The sequence below is a fragment of the Papaver somniferum genome, chromosome 8 (genome assembly GCF_003573695.1).
Source record: "Papaver somniferum cultivar HN1 chromosome 8, ASM357369v1, whole genome shotgun sequence".
Lineage (NCBI taxonomy): Eukaryota > Viridiplantae > Streptophyta > Magnoliopsida > Ranunculales > Papaveraceae > Papaver > Papaver somniferum.
The window spans coordinates 138,072,176-138,088,813 of NC_039365.1; the positions used below are offsets into that span (position 1 = coordinate 138,072,176).

At 37.3% G+C, this 16,638-nt stretch overlaps 3 protein-coding genes across 3 annotated transcripts; 2 read left to right on the forward strand and 1 right to left on the reverse strand.

The window, feature by feature from the left end:
• The first annotated feature begins 1,628 nt into the window (after nt 1-1,628).
• On the forward strand, nt 1,629-2,589 carry LOC113303704 (short-chain dehydrogenase reductase ATA1-like). The gene is made up of 2 exons (XM_026552762.1): nt 1,629-1,687; nt 1,794-2,589. The coding sequence occupies exons 1-2, from the start codon at nt 1,644-1,646 to the stop codon at nt 2,587-2,589; spliced, it is 840 nt and encodes a 279-aa protein (XP_026408547.1). The 5' UTR covers nt 1,629-1,643.
• Nucleotides 2,590-2,976: 387 nt separating this feature from the next.
• LOC113306096 (beta-1,3-galactosyltransferase sqv-2-like) lies at nt 2,977-3,867 on the forward strand. The gene has a single exon (XM_026555075.1). It carries the CDS (start codon nt 2,977-2,979, stop codon nt 3,865-3,867), a length of 891 nt encoding a protein of 296 aa, XP_026410860.1.
• Nucleotides 3,868-4,191: 324 nt separating this feature from the next.
• On the reverse strand, nt 4,192-9,359 carry LOC113306097 (ALA-interacting subunit 3-like). Its single transcript, XM_026555076.1, has 9 exons — nt 9,239-9,359; nt 8,838-9,185; nt 7,914-7,972; nt 7,742-7,816; nt 7,533-7,649; nt 6,984-7,054; nt 6,047-6,347; nt 5,630-5,919; nt 4,192-4,637 (listed from the first exon to the last, which is right to left on the reverse strand). The coding sequence occupies exons 1-9, from the start codon at nt 9,357-9,359 to the stop codon at nt 4,577-4,579; spliced, it is 1,443 nt and encodes a 480-aa protein (XP_026410861.1). The 3' UTR covers nt 4,192-4,576.
• Between the last annotated feature and the right edge of the window lie 7,279 nt (nt 9,360-16,638).

Here is a 16,638-nt window from a genome sequence, read left to right on the forward strand (position 1 = left end):
AACCGCAAATGGAGAGACTTGGCATTTCGATTCAACTACATAAAAAGTGAAATGCGAGAGTATGTTAAAGTTAGAAATATGGTGTACCAACATCATCCACAAGCTCCTCTTAGGGAAAAAGTGAGCAATCCGATAATATTTATACTTATGTCATCGTTAGAAGTTCGCATACTTGCATTTACGAATTCACTGAATTTCAGCTGGAACGTTTCAATGGGCTATGGAGAATTCGTAATGAGAAAACTAAGTTCATTCACCACAAAGAATATACGACGTGCTCGGAGGTTCATTGACGAACATTTGATGTGTCAAATTCTAGAATACTCATACTGAATCCTATATATGTAATGCGCTAATCTCCTAAACTATGTAATAAATATTTTGTTTCGGAAAGTAAGGTATAATCGGATTATGTGGGCATATATAAACACCGATTCCGACAATCGGTTTATTTTGATATTCAAAAAACCCGATTCTGGGTTTACTTCATCCTTTGAAAAAACTCAACCCAGAATCGGTTTACAACTGCACTAACATCAACCGATTCTGGATCGAGTTTTGAAAAAAAAAATCAAATTTTTGATGATGAATTAATGGTAGTTGATTTCAGGATTAACTTGATTAAACATCATCTAATCTCCCAAATTAACACTAATCAATCAGGGGTAGTTTTACCATTTAGTACAATAATTGGATAAGGGGTTATCCATTTTACTTCCGATTATTCTTTTTTGTCTTGTAGTCGTAGGCCCAAAATCACAGTAGGCCCCAATTTAGCCAGGCAATTCTAATTAAGCATTTATAACTAATACTCCCTCCGTTCTTTTTTAATAGGCTGGTTTCTATAAATAAATGTTTCAAAAAAATAGGCTGGTTTCCTAATTGGGAAAGTCAAATATTACTTTAGTTTTTCTGGGACCACTTTCTTTTAACTTCTTTTGTTGACAAGTGTCATGGGGACCATTGCACTTCACTTCTTTTATTGATAAGTGTCATGAGGACCACTTTCAATGATTAGTTCACTTAATTTTCTTAATTTTCACTAAAAACAAAACCAGCCTATTAAAAAGGAATGGAGGGAGTATAAGTAAACAATAACGATATTGAAAGAAAAAAATTGATCGGTAAAGAATTTCGGTGCTAGCGAGTTTCGAACAGGTCATTGGTATCATCACCCAATGACTTTACCGATGTACTACAATGACACGGGCAATAACGATATTGAAATGTCACATGAGAAAAGCATCCACAAATTTAATTAAACTGATTTCTGAGTCGGATTTTATTTCGAATTAAGTTTAGTAAGAGAACCGAGATCAAATCCTCTGACACCAACTATCAATATTCACCTAAACATAAACATTAAAACCTTGTTGAAACACACCCTAACTAACAATTTTCAGCATGGAAGTAGTTATGAGTACATGAAAATGGTATTTGATCAAAATATTATAATTATAGGGAAAAAATAATATTGGGGCATCAAAAGCGTGCATCATCATGCATTAATATGCGTCAAACTATAAACTTGTTAACAACATCCCCCTTCTTCGTCTTCCATATGTTAAAATCTTTATATGTTGATTCCGTACTACTTGGGATATGAATTAAGCCCAGCTTCAGATTTTCAAAGTGGGTACCAAATGGATCAGATCATCAAAGACAATAACTTGTGCAGAGGACAAAGGTAAGCTCAAAAGATGTCAACATATTTTGTACTACCAGGCATTCTAGATTATGATAATTTCTCTGGCAGACTCTTATTTTTGTTCCTTCTGTTTTCGAACTTTTAGGTTGAAAAGCAAAGTTGCAATAATAACAGGTGGAGCTAGAGGAATTGGAGCGGCCACAGCCAAGTTATTTGCCCTGAATGGAGCCGAAGTGATCATCGCGGATATCCTTGACGACTTAGGCCCTGATCTTGCTGCTTCAATAGGGGGCTGCTATATTCACTGTGACGTTACTAAAGAATCCGACGTAGAATCAGCTGTAAACTTGGCGCTAACTAGGAAAGGCCGGTTAGACATCATGTTCAACAATGCTGGTGTATCTGGGGCTAACGGAAGCATCACAACTGCTGATATGGACGCAATCAAAGACATAATGGCTGTTAACATATGTGGTATAATTCACGGTATCAAACATGCAGCTAAAGCTATGATCAAATGCGGCAAAGGAGGCTCTATCATTTGCACGTCCAGCTCAGCCGCGATTATGGGAGGGTTAGCATCCCATGGGTACACATTGACCAAGGAAGCAATGCTAGGATTAGCCAGGAGCACAGCATGTGAACTTGGAGTTCATGGAATTCGCGTCAACTGCATTTCTCCCCACGGAGTACCATCCGAGATGTTAGTTAGTGGATACAGGAAAATCCTAAGAAACGCTAAAATTGGTCTTAAGGATGTCGATAAGATCATTTCTGAATCTGGCAGTTTATTGCCAGGGAGGAGCGGCACCATGGAAGATATTGCTCAAGCAGCAATCTTTCTAGCAAGTGATGATGCTGGTTATATTACTGGGCATAACCTTGTTGTAGATGGTGGATTCACTTCCGCATATAGTACCTTAAGCTTCATTTACCAGTAAAAACTATATATATTTTTCCTCCTTTTCAATGTTTCTGAATTAATAGAAGAATTAGGCCATCAAGGATCGCTAGTAACCATAGTGTTTTTTCTTCTGTTTTAAGGCCAACAAGTGTCCAATTTGTCAGAAAATGCACATGAAATCATCAAAAATACTTGAAACTACACCTTGCCTTCCTCTTCTACATCATGAACTTCTTTCACGAAAATAACCCATCTTAGACACTTGATTCACATGTTACAACCCTTTACAAAAAAAATGAAAAAAAAAACGTTACTGACTCAACCAAAAGTATAAAACGAGAACTGCATGAATTATCTTGACGAAAACATTTTTCCTGTACATCTTCTTGGCTCGTAAAACTATCAAACCAAGAATAAGATAATAATGCCAAGTAGGTGGCTGGTTTTAGCTTCTTTATCATCCATCTCTCTGCTTCTCTACTTCCTCTTCCTTTTGTTCACTCTTCAAATCAAATCCCCTTTGCTATTACTGTCACCCAGTAACAGTCCCATCTTGCTCGACAACACGCCCCGACCCCGAACCCAATTCAGCCTCCTAATCGGAATTCTAACTCGGCCTGACTTGTACGACCGGCGCCATTTCCTCCGACTAATCTATGGAATCCAATCATCTCCTATTGCTGAAATCCACATTAAGTTTGTATTTTGTAACTTGACGAAGAACGAACAACGGATTTTCATAGCTTTAGAAATACTCCGCTTCAATGACATTATCATACTCAACTGCACCGAGAACATGAACTCCGGTAAGACATACACATACTTCTCTTCTCTCACTCGAACTCTACCACGGAGTTATGATTATGTGATGAAAGCTGATGATGATGTGTTCATAAGATTAATACCATTAGCATCATCGTTGGCGCCTTTGCCTAGAACAGACATGTATTACGGGTTTGTTATTCCTTGTACTAGTCAGAACCCATTTGTGGAGTATATGTCGGGAATGGGATTTGTATTGTCATGGGACCTCGTCCAATGGATTACACAATCCAGCATTCCTGCTAATCACACCTATGGCCCTGAAGATAAGACGGTGGGGAAATGGTTGAAGATGGGGAACAAGACAAAGAATCGATTTTCAAATAAACCTGCTATGTATGATTATCCTGGAACTAATGGGAAATGTTCGCATGAGCTTATATCAGAAACTATAGCTGTTCATAGGCTCAAGAGATGGGATCAATGGTTGGATGTTTTAACCTTTTTCAATGTTACTGAAACTCTTAAACCTTCATATATGTACCATCTTTGAATGAGTTTTAATTTTGATATGAACATCAGTGGTATGTTTGTTAATATGATCCATGTAAGACATAAGAAATACAGAATACAAAAGTCTCAACTCTCAACTCACTTGGCAGAAAATTTCTTTCACCATGTCTTGGATTAGGTACTAATCATATATTCAACATTACAGCCGCAGTTCAGTTTCACTTTCTCTCAAATCAACTACCGATACCTGTCTCTGAACAGTTTTCTCTAAGATTTAAATGGTCATACCAGAATGAATCTTGATCAAAACAAAGTACCCTGTTAGAATTCTAACCCTATCAAAACATCAATCCACAAGACAAAATATGAAAAGGCTTGGATCTATAATTTATATTTCTTTTAGGGTTCTCTCCTCAGATATTTAGAATTTAAGATAGAATCAAGAAACTAATACAGGAAAGCTTCAGTGGAATCATCTGGCTATAAATTTCACTACATCATGATGAGAAACCGAATATAATGAGCCAACTATTTTCACATACTCCAGTAACAGCTTTATCTAAATTGTGATTGGAAATCTGTTTTTCTTTTTTCTCTTTTTTCTTGTTATATATCAGTACATTCCAATTAGAAGTTTCAAGTATATACCATTATAAACCTCAGCCAGACAGAGACTACTTCATGACAAGAGACCTTCCACTTCGCGCACATAGACTAGAACACAGGGGAATGGACAAGGATTTGCAGTTCTAGTTTGGATGCCCCGATGGATTTCTGTTCCACGATAAGAAGGATGGATCCCCTAGAGGCCTACAGAGAATAAGCCAAATAAACAATCTCGATCTCAGTATCTTTTCAAAATTGACAATTTCAAAGTAAGAACAGTACAGTGTATGCAAGGAAATAAACAGTTTCCATATAGAATACAAAAATACATATAATTGCAGGTAACTGATAATAACAACAGTCTTAATCAAACCCATCAATCTACAATGACTGATCCAAAATGAAAAGAAGCTACGAGGGGGCCAATGCAGACTGCGGAGAAATTAATCATGTTGTTTCTGTTATTCGAACTAATACATGTGCAATGATTGAAAAAAAATAATAATAAATACATAATAAGAAGAAGCAGTTGCTAGGAAGGTATCTGATTTGTTAGACTTCAGATGTGCTACATAACAACATGATTATCTTGCGTGAAACTAAAAGAGAGAACAATGCAATACTAGCAACTTGCTTCGAAATTGTAGATAACCTATCATTTGACAAACATAAAAATGTCACCCTATCAATCTCAGCTGCTGCTCTAATGTGCAGAGTGTACAATAGCTGCTGCTCTAATTCTCATTACTTATAGGGTTTTTAAGTCAAAGAAAAGGGGTAAACAGTGACATATTCTAATATAGCTTGTCTTGGACTTCGGCACAAAAGGTAAATCATGGCCTGTATATGAAACGGGCCTTTAGGTAATCAAACCATTCATGTAAACCAAAAACACAATTGCTCCTTCAAAAAATCTGCATGGAATATTTCTATCATATATGTTTCCTTTCTCTTTTTTATTTTCCTATTTAATCATGGATCCACGGACTAACACGAACTTGACAAGCACCTAAACTTCGAAGAGCAGTTTTTGCTAGATAGAAATTCTGAATATCACATTCCTCATATAAATTAATTTGGTCAATGTCTGTTACTATGCCATCAACTATTTTTCCACTTCTGAGGTCAGGTGAAAGGATATTAATCAGAATATCAATCTGGACAGCATAAATGAACAATCTAAGTCGATGACTCACCTTGGCTTGATTACATACACAACGATGAAACATACTGCCAAGAAAAGGCACAAACTCCCAACTGTCAGATATGCTATCCCAAGGAAATCATTTTTCCCACCAATCCAACTTGTTGTTGAAAGAACCAATTTCTTTTTACCGCCAAAACTGTAGGTATTGTAGTTGTTTTGTATTACAACTGTTATCTTCGTATCAACATCAAGGTCTCTCTCAATTCTCCCGTACAGTTTTCTGAAATTTGGCAACGCCGCAGTACGCATCCAAACAATAAGATCCTCTTGCTCACTTAGCTGTTGCATGCAACATACATTTTCAGATTATTGTAGAACATATAATAAAAGCTAAGACAGAGAGATAGGGGATGAACTGCAACGAGTGATCAAATTACTATATAAAATACAAGAAAAAGTTACTTACGGGTATACTCTTATTAAGTTTGGCGCCCCCGATCAAGCTCCCACTTTGGAAATTTTTTGGAAAGACATCCTTCCCGAACTTCTTGTCTTTGTCACTTTTCCAAGCAATGTTTTTCTTACTCACATCTATAGATTGGTTATCCACAAAAAACCCATAAGTATCATTGAACAAGCTCCAAGCTATGAGACCACAGGGAACGATTGGTATATCATGAGGAAGGGTGCCTTCAGGGTCGCATGTGCTTGTATCACGCTCATATGCTTTGCTCCGTAATTGCTTGTCACTTCTGCTCTTAACATAGCTGCATGTAGATAATAAAATCAGTCATATAATAATTATAGAAGTAGCACAAGCATACATAGGTCTACCAGATAAGTTACGATGTAACATGGACTCTAATTATGTGCATGCCTTCATGGTTAGCACATAAGCCGAAAATCTGTGATACATCGACATTTCAAAAAAAAAAAAAATTGTAGACATGTGTTGATGCTGGTACACTTGTAAAAATTTAAAGAACAAATACAAGAAGAAACATGGCTTCACTTTTCATTAATATATAAGCCTGGATGTATCCATTTTCCTAATAAGAACGTAGTGTACATAACACTACCTAACCTTAATTCCCGTGTCTCCGTATTTACAGTTTTCAAGTTGCTGGATCCAACACCTTCTACCGATGTCGGACACCAACACTCGTAAGTCGTACCATGTCCTAGTCACAGAGCTGAAAATCCGTTTCTTATCTGGTATACCAGATTGAATGCTAAGAAAGAAAGAAGAATTGAAGCTGTTCCTCAAATTTTAGGGAAGATCATTTGAGTTAGTATATTAAGAGGCGGAGCAAGTATATACTCAAAGGACATAGGAAGTTTTAGCTACTCCAGACATGCATGAAATTATGGAACAACTTAAGCCTGAAGCAGATGATACATACCGACGATGGTTCTGGTAGAAGTTATCGAGTTGATAATATATATAGACTGGACCTTTCATTTTTTTCGGCACCTGAAACCAAAGTGCATCTTTAGGCATTTACAAGAAAAAGTTGTGATCGATCAAAACAAATCTACAAACGAATAAGTTGTCGACACAGAAGGAAGGAAAACTATTGCCTATTTCTTTCTTTTTGTCGTCCCTTTTAATTTGTTATGCACATGATGAGGCAATTGCACCACTTTTTTTGGTCTCCGGCACATAGAGGTGAGCAAAGGGGGTACTTTCTAGTTAGGATAGTATCCATTGAGAAGACAACCTTATCCAAGTGTCAGTCTTCCGTAAAACTCCCTAGTCCCTACCCCCTCAAATCAACAATATAAGAAACCTTATGGGTCTAGCAGTAAACTGAGTGGCATACGATGATTTACATAAATGAAAGCCTCCCTCCCTCCCCTCTCTCTGTGTGGCTGTGCCTGTGTGTGTGTGTGTGGGTATGTAATAGCATTTTTATTTTGTGCGCCAGAAACTGAAGAGGAATTCTACTCACAATAATATTTCTGGTGCATGTTTTGTTAGTTTCCCTGCTTTGTATGAACCCGAGTTTATTGTTGCTAAAGTTTGCTGGAACACAATCTGAATCATAATGGTCCACAATTTCCACGACCTACGTGCAAAGAAATTAACAATTATGTTCCGTAACACACAAAAAAAAGAGAGAAAACAAAACTGAGATAACAGGACTTGAAGATATATTACACGCTGTGATGCAAACAAAGAAGCAAAGCCAATTGGGATGAAGACAATGCCAACAACTATGAAAGTTGCGATAACCTGAAACATAAGAGTAGGGAGCAGGTAGTCAACTAATGATTAGCGAGAAATTTGAGAATTCAAAAAGGTTATTATACAGTATATAACCCAAACTTACCCATCCCGGTGTTAGGATTGGCTTGCAAGCAGGAAGTTCTTGCTGTGTAAACCTAGAATCTGCAATAGACAGTGTAAAAGCAAAAATTACTGAATGTGTTGATCTCTTAATTAGTACTCTGATCAATAATTAGATATCTAGCTTCAACTTTAAGTACTGATTTATCAAAAGGATTCTCCTATGGAGGTCGCACACTCATGCAAGGTGGCTACACCTGAAATGTGGTTCAGGAATGCAAAGCATTCTCACATACTGAGTAAATATCAAAATTTTGATTACACTAGAAAAACATCAACATTATATGGTGATGCGAAATGGTATAAAATGAGCATAGTACAAGATCGGAAGATGCTGAAAATAACAAGCACATCATGGAAGTAGAACAAAGAGACAACTTAGACAACATGGGTTTTTCACGTATACCAAATTCCGATTACTCAAGCATATTTTTGGACAAGTTCACAGTATAACGCCTTGTTAAGCTATCTGTCAAAGAAAATCATGTTTTATTTTGAGATGCAGGTGGCACTTTTAAAGAAAACGAGGAAGTCATAAATCACATGCCATATATTCCTGCTATCTGTGATATTGAGTGGACATATGGGCAGTGAATAAAGAATTATAGCCCCAAATGATATGTCTCTCAACTAGTGTCTACAACATATATATTCAATTGATCAAATACCAGAAATGTGGTTCCATTGGGCATCAATCCATTATTTTGGAAAATTTCACAGCAACCACAAGAGACTAAAGTCCAAATTTCGAGATATGTTTCAAATGAAATTAAAAATTGAAGCAGCAAATAAGAGTTTCGTTCTAAACGTATGTTTTCACAGAAAAAGAAACCAAACTAAGAAAAATCACACGAATAGTAAAAAGAGTTTCAAAATATCCAAAAGATATAGAGAGATGGAGACGAACATTTAGGTTTCTTGGAATTACGCCTTGGTGCTGAAGAATCTCCATCCGTTTCCTTTGAATTCGAACTCATCTCATGCAAGAACGTAAAGGATCTAAAACACAACGAACAGGGATTCGATCTGTGATGAATTAATGGAATTGTATTTATAAAGATGATGATATTATCTGAGGTTTTGCTTCCCTTCTGGCTCTGGTTATTTGCGGTGTTTGTTTTTTTTTCCTTTTTCTTTTTTCGCTTTCGTATTGAATTGAATGTTGTAGTGGGTGGTTCGGTTTCTCGTACTGTTGACTGATGGTCTGATTTAAGGCCCCACCCAACGGAGCGAAACACCTTTCTGTATAGTTTTACTTCGACGCGTAAGGTTTGTCATTTTCACTGTTTAATTTTTGTCCTGTTGAACCAGTTAGGGCAAGTGATGACAAGTCCCATGGAGTAGCTTGAGCATCGATATCTGAGTATCTGAGACGTCTACATGCATTGAGCTGAAGCAACATAAAATAGTAAATATTTTGTATCTTCATTTACAAAAAAAAAAAAAGTGATTAGGTTAGGAAAATGATCACTTTTTGTTTTATGTGTTTTAACTTCTTATTGGTAGTGGAATCTCCTGTCATATACTCGTGATGAAGTTACTGATTATGGACATAAGTGTAAGACTCCCTAGCCACCTTAAATCCGGTGTCACCTCATTGTTTTTGCCTTTAGCATTTCATTGCTAACATGTCCACGTATTGGCAAAGAGTAGTCAAGCGGTAAAAGATCTATTGAGCGGCAAGAATATGTTGCTCAGTCTACTCTTTGACGGGAGGTGGAATCTTTTCTGGAAAGCGGTTATTTATTTAAAGATCATCAATTATATCATCCAACGACTCTATTTATATTTCTCATATACGTCCAATTTATATTCTTCTCAACTCACACCTTCTCGGCACTTTAGTTCTCGAACTGATTTCTTTTAATCTTGCTAATTTTATTAATTTCATGTTATATGGCTTATGCTTTCTAACCTTCTCAAACTATTAGTAAAGTTCTGATTTAAAGTATCTTGTAAAAGAAGATGAATCAATTTTCAGAAATTACGTACATTTTGCCAAAGATTTTATCAATGGTGTTCAACAACAAGGACTCGGATTTTGGAGAAAATCCAAGCAAAATTCATAGGAGCAACACTAAACCTCAGAAGACGTCATGTTATAGGGTTGTCACGTTGTTTCAATAAAAAAGTGCGACTTCTTTCTCTTAAGTCTTTTTATTTAATTATGTTTTAGCTTAGTAATGAATTTGTCTTGGTTGTTAGCTTTTTCACAATTACATTTGAGGTACTTTTTGATACATATCGGAAAGTGTCTCGCATAATACTTGAAAATATCTTTCTGATGCTTCTGGAGTACTTTATATAATTTCTTGATATATTTGATATGATTTAACTCCTTGAGATACTTTTACCTAGATTGGGTCTGACTGTCTAGTTGATTCTCTAGAAAGTATTTCGGAGTTAGTCCATACAGATTGCTAAGCGAAATATTGGGTGGTGTTGTTAGACTCCCGCTTTTTCAATTGGTATCAGAGCAGGCAAACACGTTCAAGACCTTACAAGTCTGTGTTTGTAGCGATCTGACTCTATGGACAGAGGTGTTGTCTCTATTAACGTACCACCAGTCTTCGATGGCTCTAATTACTTACGGTGGAAAATTCCTATGCGAGCTTTTATTCAAGCGCGTGGTTTTCAATCATGGGTATATGTTGTTAATGGCTATGATGCTCCCGTTGTGGCAGTTGGAGATGTAAACGTTCCCAAGAATATCGGTGAATATAATCCTGCCGAGATACTTGCTGCAAAGAAAAATTCCGACGGTTTAAATGCCATCATACATGTCATTACCTCAAATCTTCAGCACCATGTGTCAAATTGCACTAGGTCTAAAGATGCTTGGGATATCTTAGAAACCGTATTTGAACGAAACTCCAGTGAAAAGGAAGCTAGGATTCAAAACCTTAATTACGATTGGGAGAACCTTCGTATGGCAGATGAAGATACATTTGATGAGTTTAATCACAGAGTGTCTGAAATTTTTAATGCATCTTTTGCATTGGGTAAGACTATTCCTGAAAAGGACATTGTGATGAAAATTCTCAGATCGCTGCCATCTAAATACGAGTCTAAGAAGCATGCCATCGTTGAGGGAAATAACCTTGATAATCTTTCCAGAAATACATTGGTTGGAAAGCTAAAGATTTTTGATCATGAGCATACATCCAAAACTGTAAAGGATGTTGCCTTTAAAGCACAAAAGAACACTAAGTTACTTGATAAAAGTAAAAGTGTTTATGTCTCTGAGGATGATCAGTCTGAGGGTGATTTTTTGGATGAAGATCCTGACAAATCAGTCTCATTGATCACAAGACAGTTTAGGGATCTTCTATTGAATAGAAGTAAACGGTTTTCAAGAGACAAACCTAGTTCGTCAGATAAACCTCACAATCGCGTTCCTCCTAAAAACAGAGATGCTGACTAGGCTGATGACGAGGATATGCCACAGTGCTTTAAGTGTAAAGGTTTTGATCATTTTGCAAACGAGTGCCCAAATCGTAGAAAATACACTGGAAACAAAGGTCTTGCTGTAACATTTGATGAGATGTCTGAGATCTATGATTCTGATGAAGATAGGAAATAAAGTGTTGGTCTTCTATGTGAAAACATTGATTTTGATAATTGTAGCAATACATATATCAACCTTGATGGTTTCGGTGAAGAAGATAATCCAATCAAGCTGGAAGAATCAATTGACCCATCCTTTGGAAACTCTGGTTGTAATGTTTCAGGATCTACTATGTATCTGGTGATAGACGCATTTTTGTGTCTAATTTGTCCTTAATGTTCCATATTGTTAGTACTCGATTTCGTACTTATTATGGTGTTTTGTGTGTTTGTAGGGTTTTTTTTGGAAATAAATATTGTTGGAAAATTCGGCTCAAAAAGTTGCTCGGAGTACCCCTGGAGGACATTTGCTATACGGACCCCCACTTTTGCTAAGGAGCACCCACGGCTATGTGTAGCCCATTTTTCTATAGCACCCACTGGTTATTTGGCACCCAAGACGTTGGATAAGGGCTGACCGTTCTTCTTCCTTCAAACAGAAAAATGGCGGGAAAGTTTGGTTCTTCCCTGGCAGATTTTTAGTTCATCATTTGGAGGAGTTTTAGCGAGACTCAATGCCTGGATCTTCAGAGGAAGACGTGATAGATATTAACAGGCATGGTATGGGCTTTTGCTTGGATTAAGTTGGGCTACATTTATCGGGTTAATTATGGACAGTGTGCATGAGAATATCTCACCATTTCCCGTGAAATTCTTTGTTGTGCGTGTGTCTTGAGAGTGTTCGAACCAAACAATGACATTCAGTAGCGTGTTTTAGTGTGTATAACCAACAGCAGATACGGAGAATCACTTGCAGACGCGTGAACGGGTTTTAAAAGGAAAAAAAATATCCCGTGATAGCAGAGTATTGAAGAGAGAATTATATGCAGTTATGATGCGAGATTTGGGTGCAGTGAGGCTATATAAGTCGTTGAGGGTTAGTAGAGAGGTTTTGGGAGGTTTTGGGAGAGTTTAGAGTAACAACAGAGGAGATTGATCGTGTTGCAAAGAAAACTTTTCTGCTGCTGCTAGGAAGAACACGAAGAACAAAAGACCACCAGGGGCAGTCGTTTATCAACAGTGACAACGACAGCCACACGAGGGTCGCAGAGATACAACAACAACAGTTCTTTTCTATCGTTCTTTGTAACAGTGTTTTGCAACAATTATAAACGTTGCAAACACCCGATTTTCATTATTTTCTCTCCATTTCATCTTTGTAAACAAATTTTGAGCATGAATCAATACTTTGAGCAAGTTTATACAATGATGAGCTAAACCCATCCTCTGGGGCGACGGAGGAAGCTATTTCGCCAATAAATTGTGGTAATATCTATTTTATTTAATTTATGCAATTATTATATGATTATTTGCCTTGATAAATAAATAGAGATAAAATGGTTTTTGTTAAACAATTGTTATTTCAATTGATGGAGCATACTAGCCTAGGGTTTTGATGTCCCATACTTTCGATTTACAATTGTTATTTCTAAAAAATCAACTTTTGCAATATTTAGAATCAATTTGAATGAAGGATTTGCATAATTATAATTAGAGAATATAAATCACTTTGATATTGGTAATTAGTGGAATCCACAGCCCCAGTCTTCTCCATATTTTTCATATCACTTTTATTTAAGTTTTTTATATTTTTATTTAAAATTAAGTCTAAAATATGCTTTCACAAGTCTTGAACGAATCTTATCACTACAACAACTTTGAAAATACATCAAATTTTTGGCGCCGCCGACGCGGACTTGTCTTTAGGCTAGAGTTTTTAGATTTTTTTTTAGGTTTTTATTTTATTTGTTCTTCTTTACGTTTTTGGGTTTTTGTCTTTTTCTTACAGAATTCGGAATTTGGAGCGAAAGAAAATTTTGCCAAAGATTTTGGTGAATACTTAAAGACTTCGAGTGAAAGGCAAAGCGCAAGGAGCGAAAGAAGAAGATTTTTTATTTTATAAAAAGAAAAAAAGAGACATTTTTATTTTTGTAGATTTTTATTTTTTTAGACTTTCTTTTTCTTTTGCACTTTATATTTTTGGACTTTGGACTTTAAATTTTGGGACATTATTTTTAAACCCTACGGAAGGGTAGTTTAAATATAAATTGTTTGCAGAGAAGGACGGTGATTACGATATCACCTCGGCCCCTCGGGTTCGTACATGACATAGGAGTCGTGGCCCGAGTCGACTACAAAGGTTCATCCCTCGTCTGGTACGGGAGGTAAGTTTGTCGAAACACTCGCGAATCCCCTGTCAGCGAGTTACTGTCTTTCTTCGTATGCATATATGTTGAGGACTTGAAAACGGCTTCTTTAATTTCCTAGTAAATGGCAAGGACTGGCCATACAAGATAAGGGTTCGGATTTCATCACCGTTCTCTTCTTTCCCGCCTTAGGAAAACGACACCAAACGCGAACCTAAGCCTAAAATTTTGACTAGAACGAGACCGATAGGGTAACGAGCTTAACAGGAAAGTCATTCGAAAAATATTGGTTACTCTTTTAAGCATACTTCGAAGTTCTTGACGGTTTCTGTAAGTTGAATGCGTGATTGCGCCGCCTTGTAATACCGGTGAGGCCTTGGGTATCAAAGCTCCACCGAGCTTCCCTCGCCTCTATTCAACTTACTTTAACTCGGATTGATTCCAGAGGGGTTTGCTTAAATTATAACGAATTCCCGTTCGAAGGATTAGAAGCTGGTCTAGAAACAATCTAAGTGGAGCCATCATGCTTTTTATTTGCTAGAAATCAGTAGGTTTGTTGTGGTGGAGTCAGCCTTGTTTGTGTTTGCATAGAACATCCCTTCCTTTTTTTAGGACTTTTCTTTTTGATTTTGTTTTTCTAGTGTATACCCGAAGTTTTTAAACGGGCTTGGAAAAGAAACACTCTAGGTCGTTTGATTAGTGACAAACCTAGTAGTTCTTCTTGTGAAGGCGGGGAGCTCGAAGACTCTTCTTTTGAGAGCCCCGTTTTTGGAAACTTCAGTTTTGAGAATCTGTCTCTTCGTGAGGAAAGTACCCCTAGTACTCCTAGTCCTTTGGTAGTGCCAGAAATGGCAACTTTGAAAGCTTTGCTAAACCCAACTAGGACCTCTCGACCGTCTTGTATCAAGTTAGCTGAAACCGAGGCAAATTATGAACTGAAACCTGGGACTTTACAGATGCTCCCAATGTTTTTAGGGAAGGAGAATGAGAACCCCTATTTTCATGTTTGGGAATTTGAGGAAGTTTGTAGTACTCTGAAAATTAAAAACCTAAGTGATGATGCGTTGAAACTTAGGTTATTCCCCTTTTCCTTAAAAGATAAAGCCAAATCTTGGTTGTATAGTTTGGACTCTGAGTCAACTGAAACCTATGACCAACTTACTTCTGCCTTTATACATAAGTTTTTCCCAAGGCATAAAACATTGTCTATTAGGACACAAATATGTACTTTTGCCCAACAAGAGGGAGAATCTTTATATAGGTACTTCGAAAGGTTCAATGACTTGATATCTCAATGTCCTCATCATGGTTTGGAGAAGGTTAGGTTAGTTCAAATCCTCTACGAAGGTTTAGACTATTCAACAACAACCATGGTTGAGTCCTTATGCACAGGTGGGTTTGAGAATAAAACTGTTGATGAAGCGATGACATTTTTGAATGAAATCGCCGATAAGACCCAATAATGGGAAAATAGTAGAGGAAATGTTAATAGGGTAGAAGGATCTTATGAGTCAGATGCCAAAATAGCAGCTATAGCCAAAAGGTTAGAAGCCTTAGAATTAGGTCATTCTAGTGGTAGTAGTGGAAGAAATGAGCCTTTTTGGGAAGGGCATGCTGTTGAAGAGCAAGCCAATGCTCTTTATAACAACACTAGGTTTGATAACCGACAGAAGTTTGACCCATATTCAGAAACCTATAACCCTGGCTGGAGAAACCATCCAAACCTTTCTTGGTCCAAGGGCCAGAATCAAGGTCAGTCTAGTAATGCTCAGGTTCCCCCAGGTTTTGGCTATACTAAGAATCCTTCAGCTCCGGCACAGTTTCAGAACCCTTCAGATAAGAAGATTATGATTTTAGAAGAGTCTCTTGCTTTGATAACTCGTAACACTGTGCAGTTTCAGCAATCTGTTGCTCAAGGTTTAGAAAAAAATAAGAGAATAGGTCAGGCTAACTCTCAGGCTATTTCCGAGTTGAAAACCCAGGTTAGTCAGATAAATGAGTCTTTAAGAGAAAGAGGTAAGTTTCCTAGTCAGACTCAACCTAACCCTAGAAGAATTAATGAAATAGGTGAAAGACCATCTGATCATGTGAATGCTATTAAAACCCTTAGGAGTGGTAGAGAGATAGACAACAAGGTTTCCATGCCTGATAGTGAACATGTTGTAGTTCACCCTTCTGAACCAGAAACTGAGGAGACTGATAGAGTCTCTAAAGAGACCAATGAGGGTCATATTGAGCCCGGATTTGTCCCTAGAGCCCCATTCCCACAGCTGCTAGTTCCAACTAAGAGGGAGTCCAATTTTAATGATATATTGGAGGTTTTTAAGCAGGTAACTATCAACCTTCCACTACTAGATGCAATTAAGCAGATTCCCTCTTATGCCAAGTTTCTCAAGGATATGTGTACGCGAAAGCGAAAGCTTAATGTCCAGAAGAAAGCCTTTCTAGCTAGTCAGGTGAGTTCTATTATTCAGAATACCACTACTCCTAAGTATAAAGACCCAGGGTCCCCTACCATTTCTTGCACAATAGGTAAATACCGTGTTGAGAAAGCGTTGCTTGACTTAGCTAGTGTGAACTTACTACCATATCATGTGTACCTTAAGCTAGGACTTGGTGAGATGAAACCTACCCAGATGACACTTCAGTTAGCTGATAGGTCCGTTAAAATTCCTCGTGGTGTGATCGAGGATGTTCTCATAGAGGTTGACAAGTTTATTTATCCAGTGGATTTTGTTATCCTAGATACCCAACCTGTCCCTGACCCAGAGAACCAGATACCGGTAATTTTAGGTCGCCCGTTTTTAGCTACATCCAATGCGATCATTAACTGTCGAAATGGTATTATGAAATTGTCTTTTGGTAATATGACTATTGAGCTGAACATTTTTAATATTAGTAAGCTACCCTCTGAACTAGATGACTCGAACATAGAAGAGGTGAACATGATAGGAA

Coding starts and splice junctions, on each gene's coding strand:
- LOC113303704 (XM_026552762.1), top strand. CDS start 1,644: ATGGATCAGATCATCAAAGACAATAACTTGTGCAGAGGACAAAG. Junction 1,688..1,793: donor AACTTGTGCAGAGGACAAAG/GTAAGCTCAAAA, acceptor TCGAACTTTTAG/GTTGAAAAGCAAAGTTGCAA.
- LOC113306096 (XM_026555075.1), top strand. CDS start 2,977: ATGCCAAGTAGGTGGCTGGTTTTAGCTTCTTTATCATCCATCTCTCTG.
- LOC113306097 (XM_026555076.1), bottom strand. CDS start 9,359: ATGAAGATACAAAATATTTACTATTTTATGTTGCTTCAGCTCAATGCA. Junction 7,973..8,837: donor TAATTCCAAGAAACCTAAAT/GTTCGTCTCCAT, acceptor TGTCTATTGCAG/ATTCTAGGTTTACACAGCAA. Junction 7,650..7,741: donor CTTTGTTTGCATCACAGCGT/GTAATATATCTT, acceptor CTTTGCACGTAG/GTCGTGGAAATTGTGGACCA.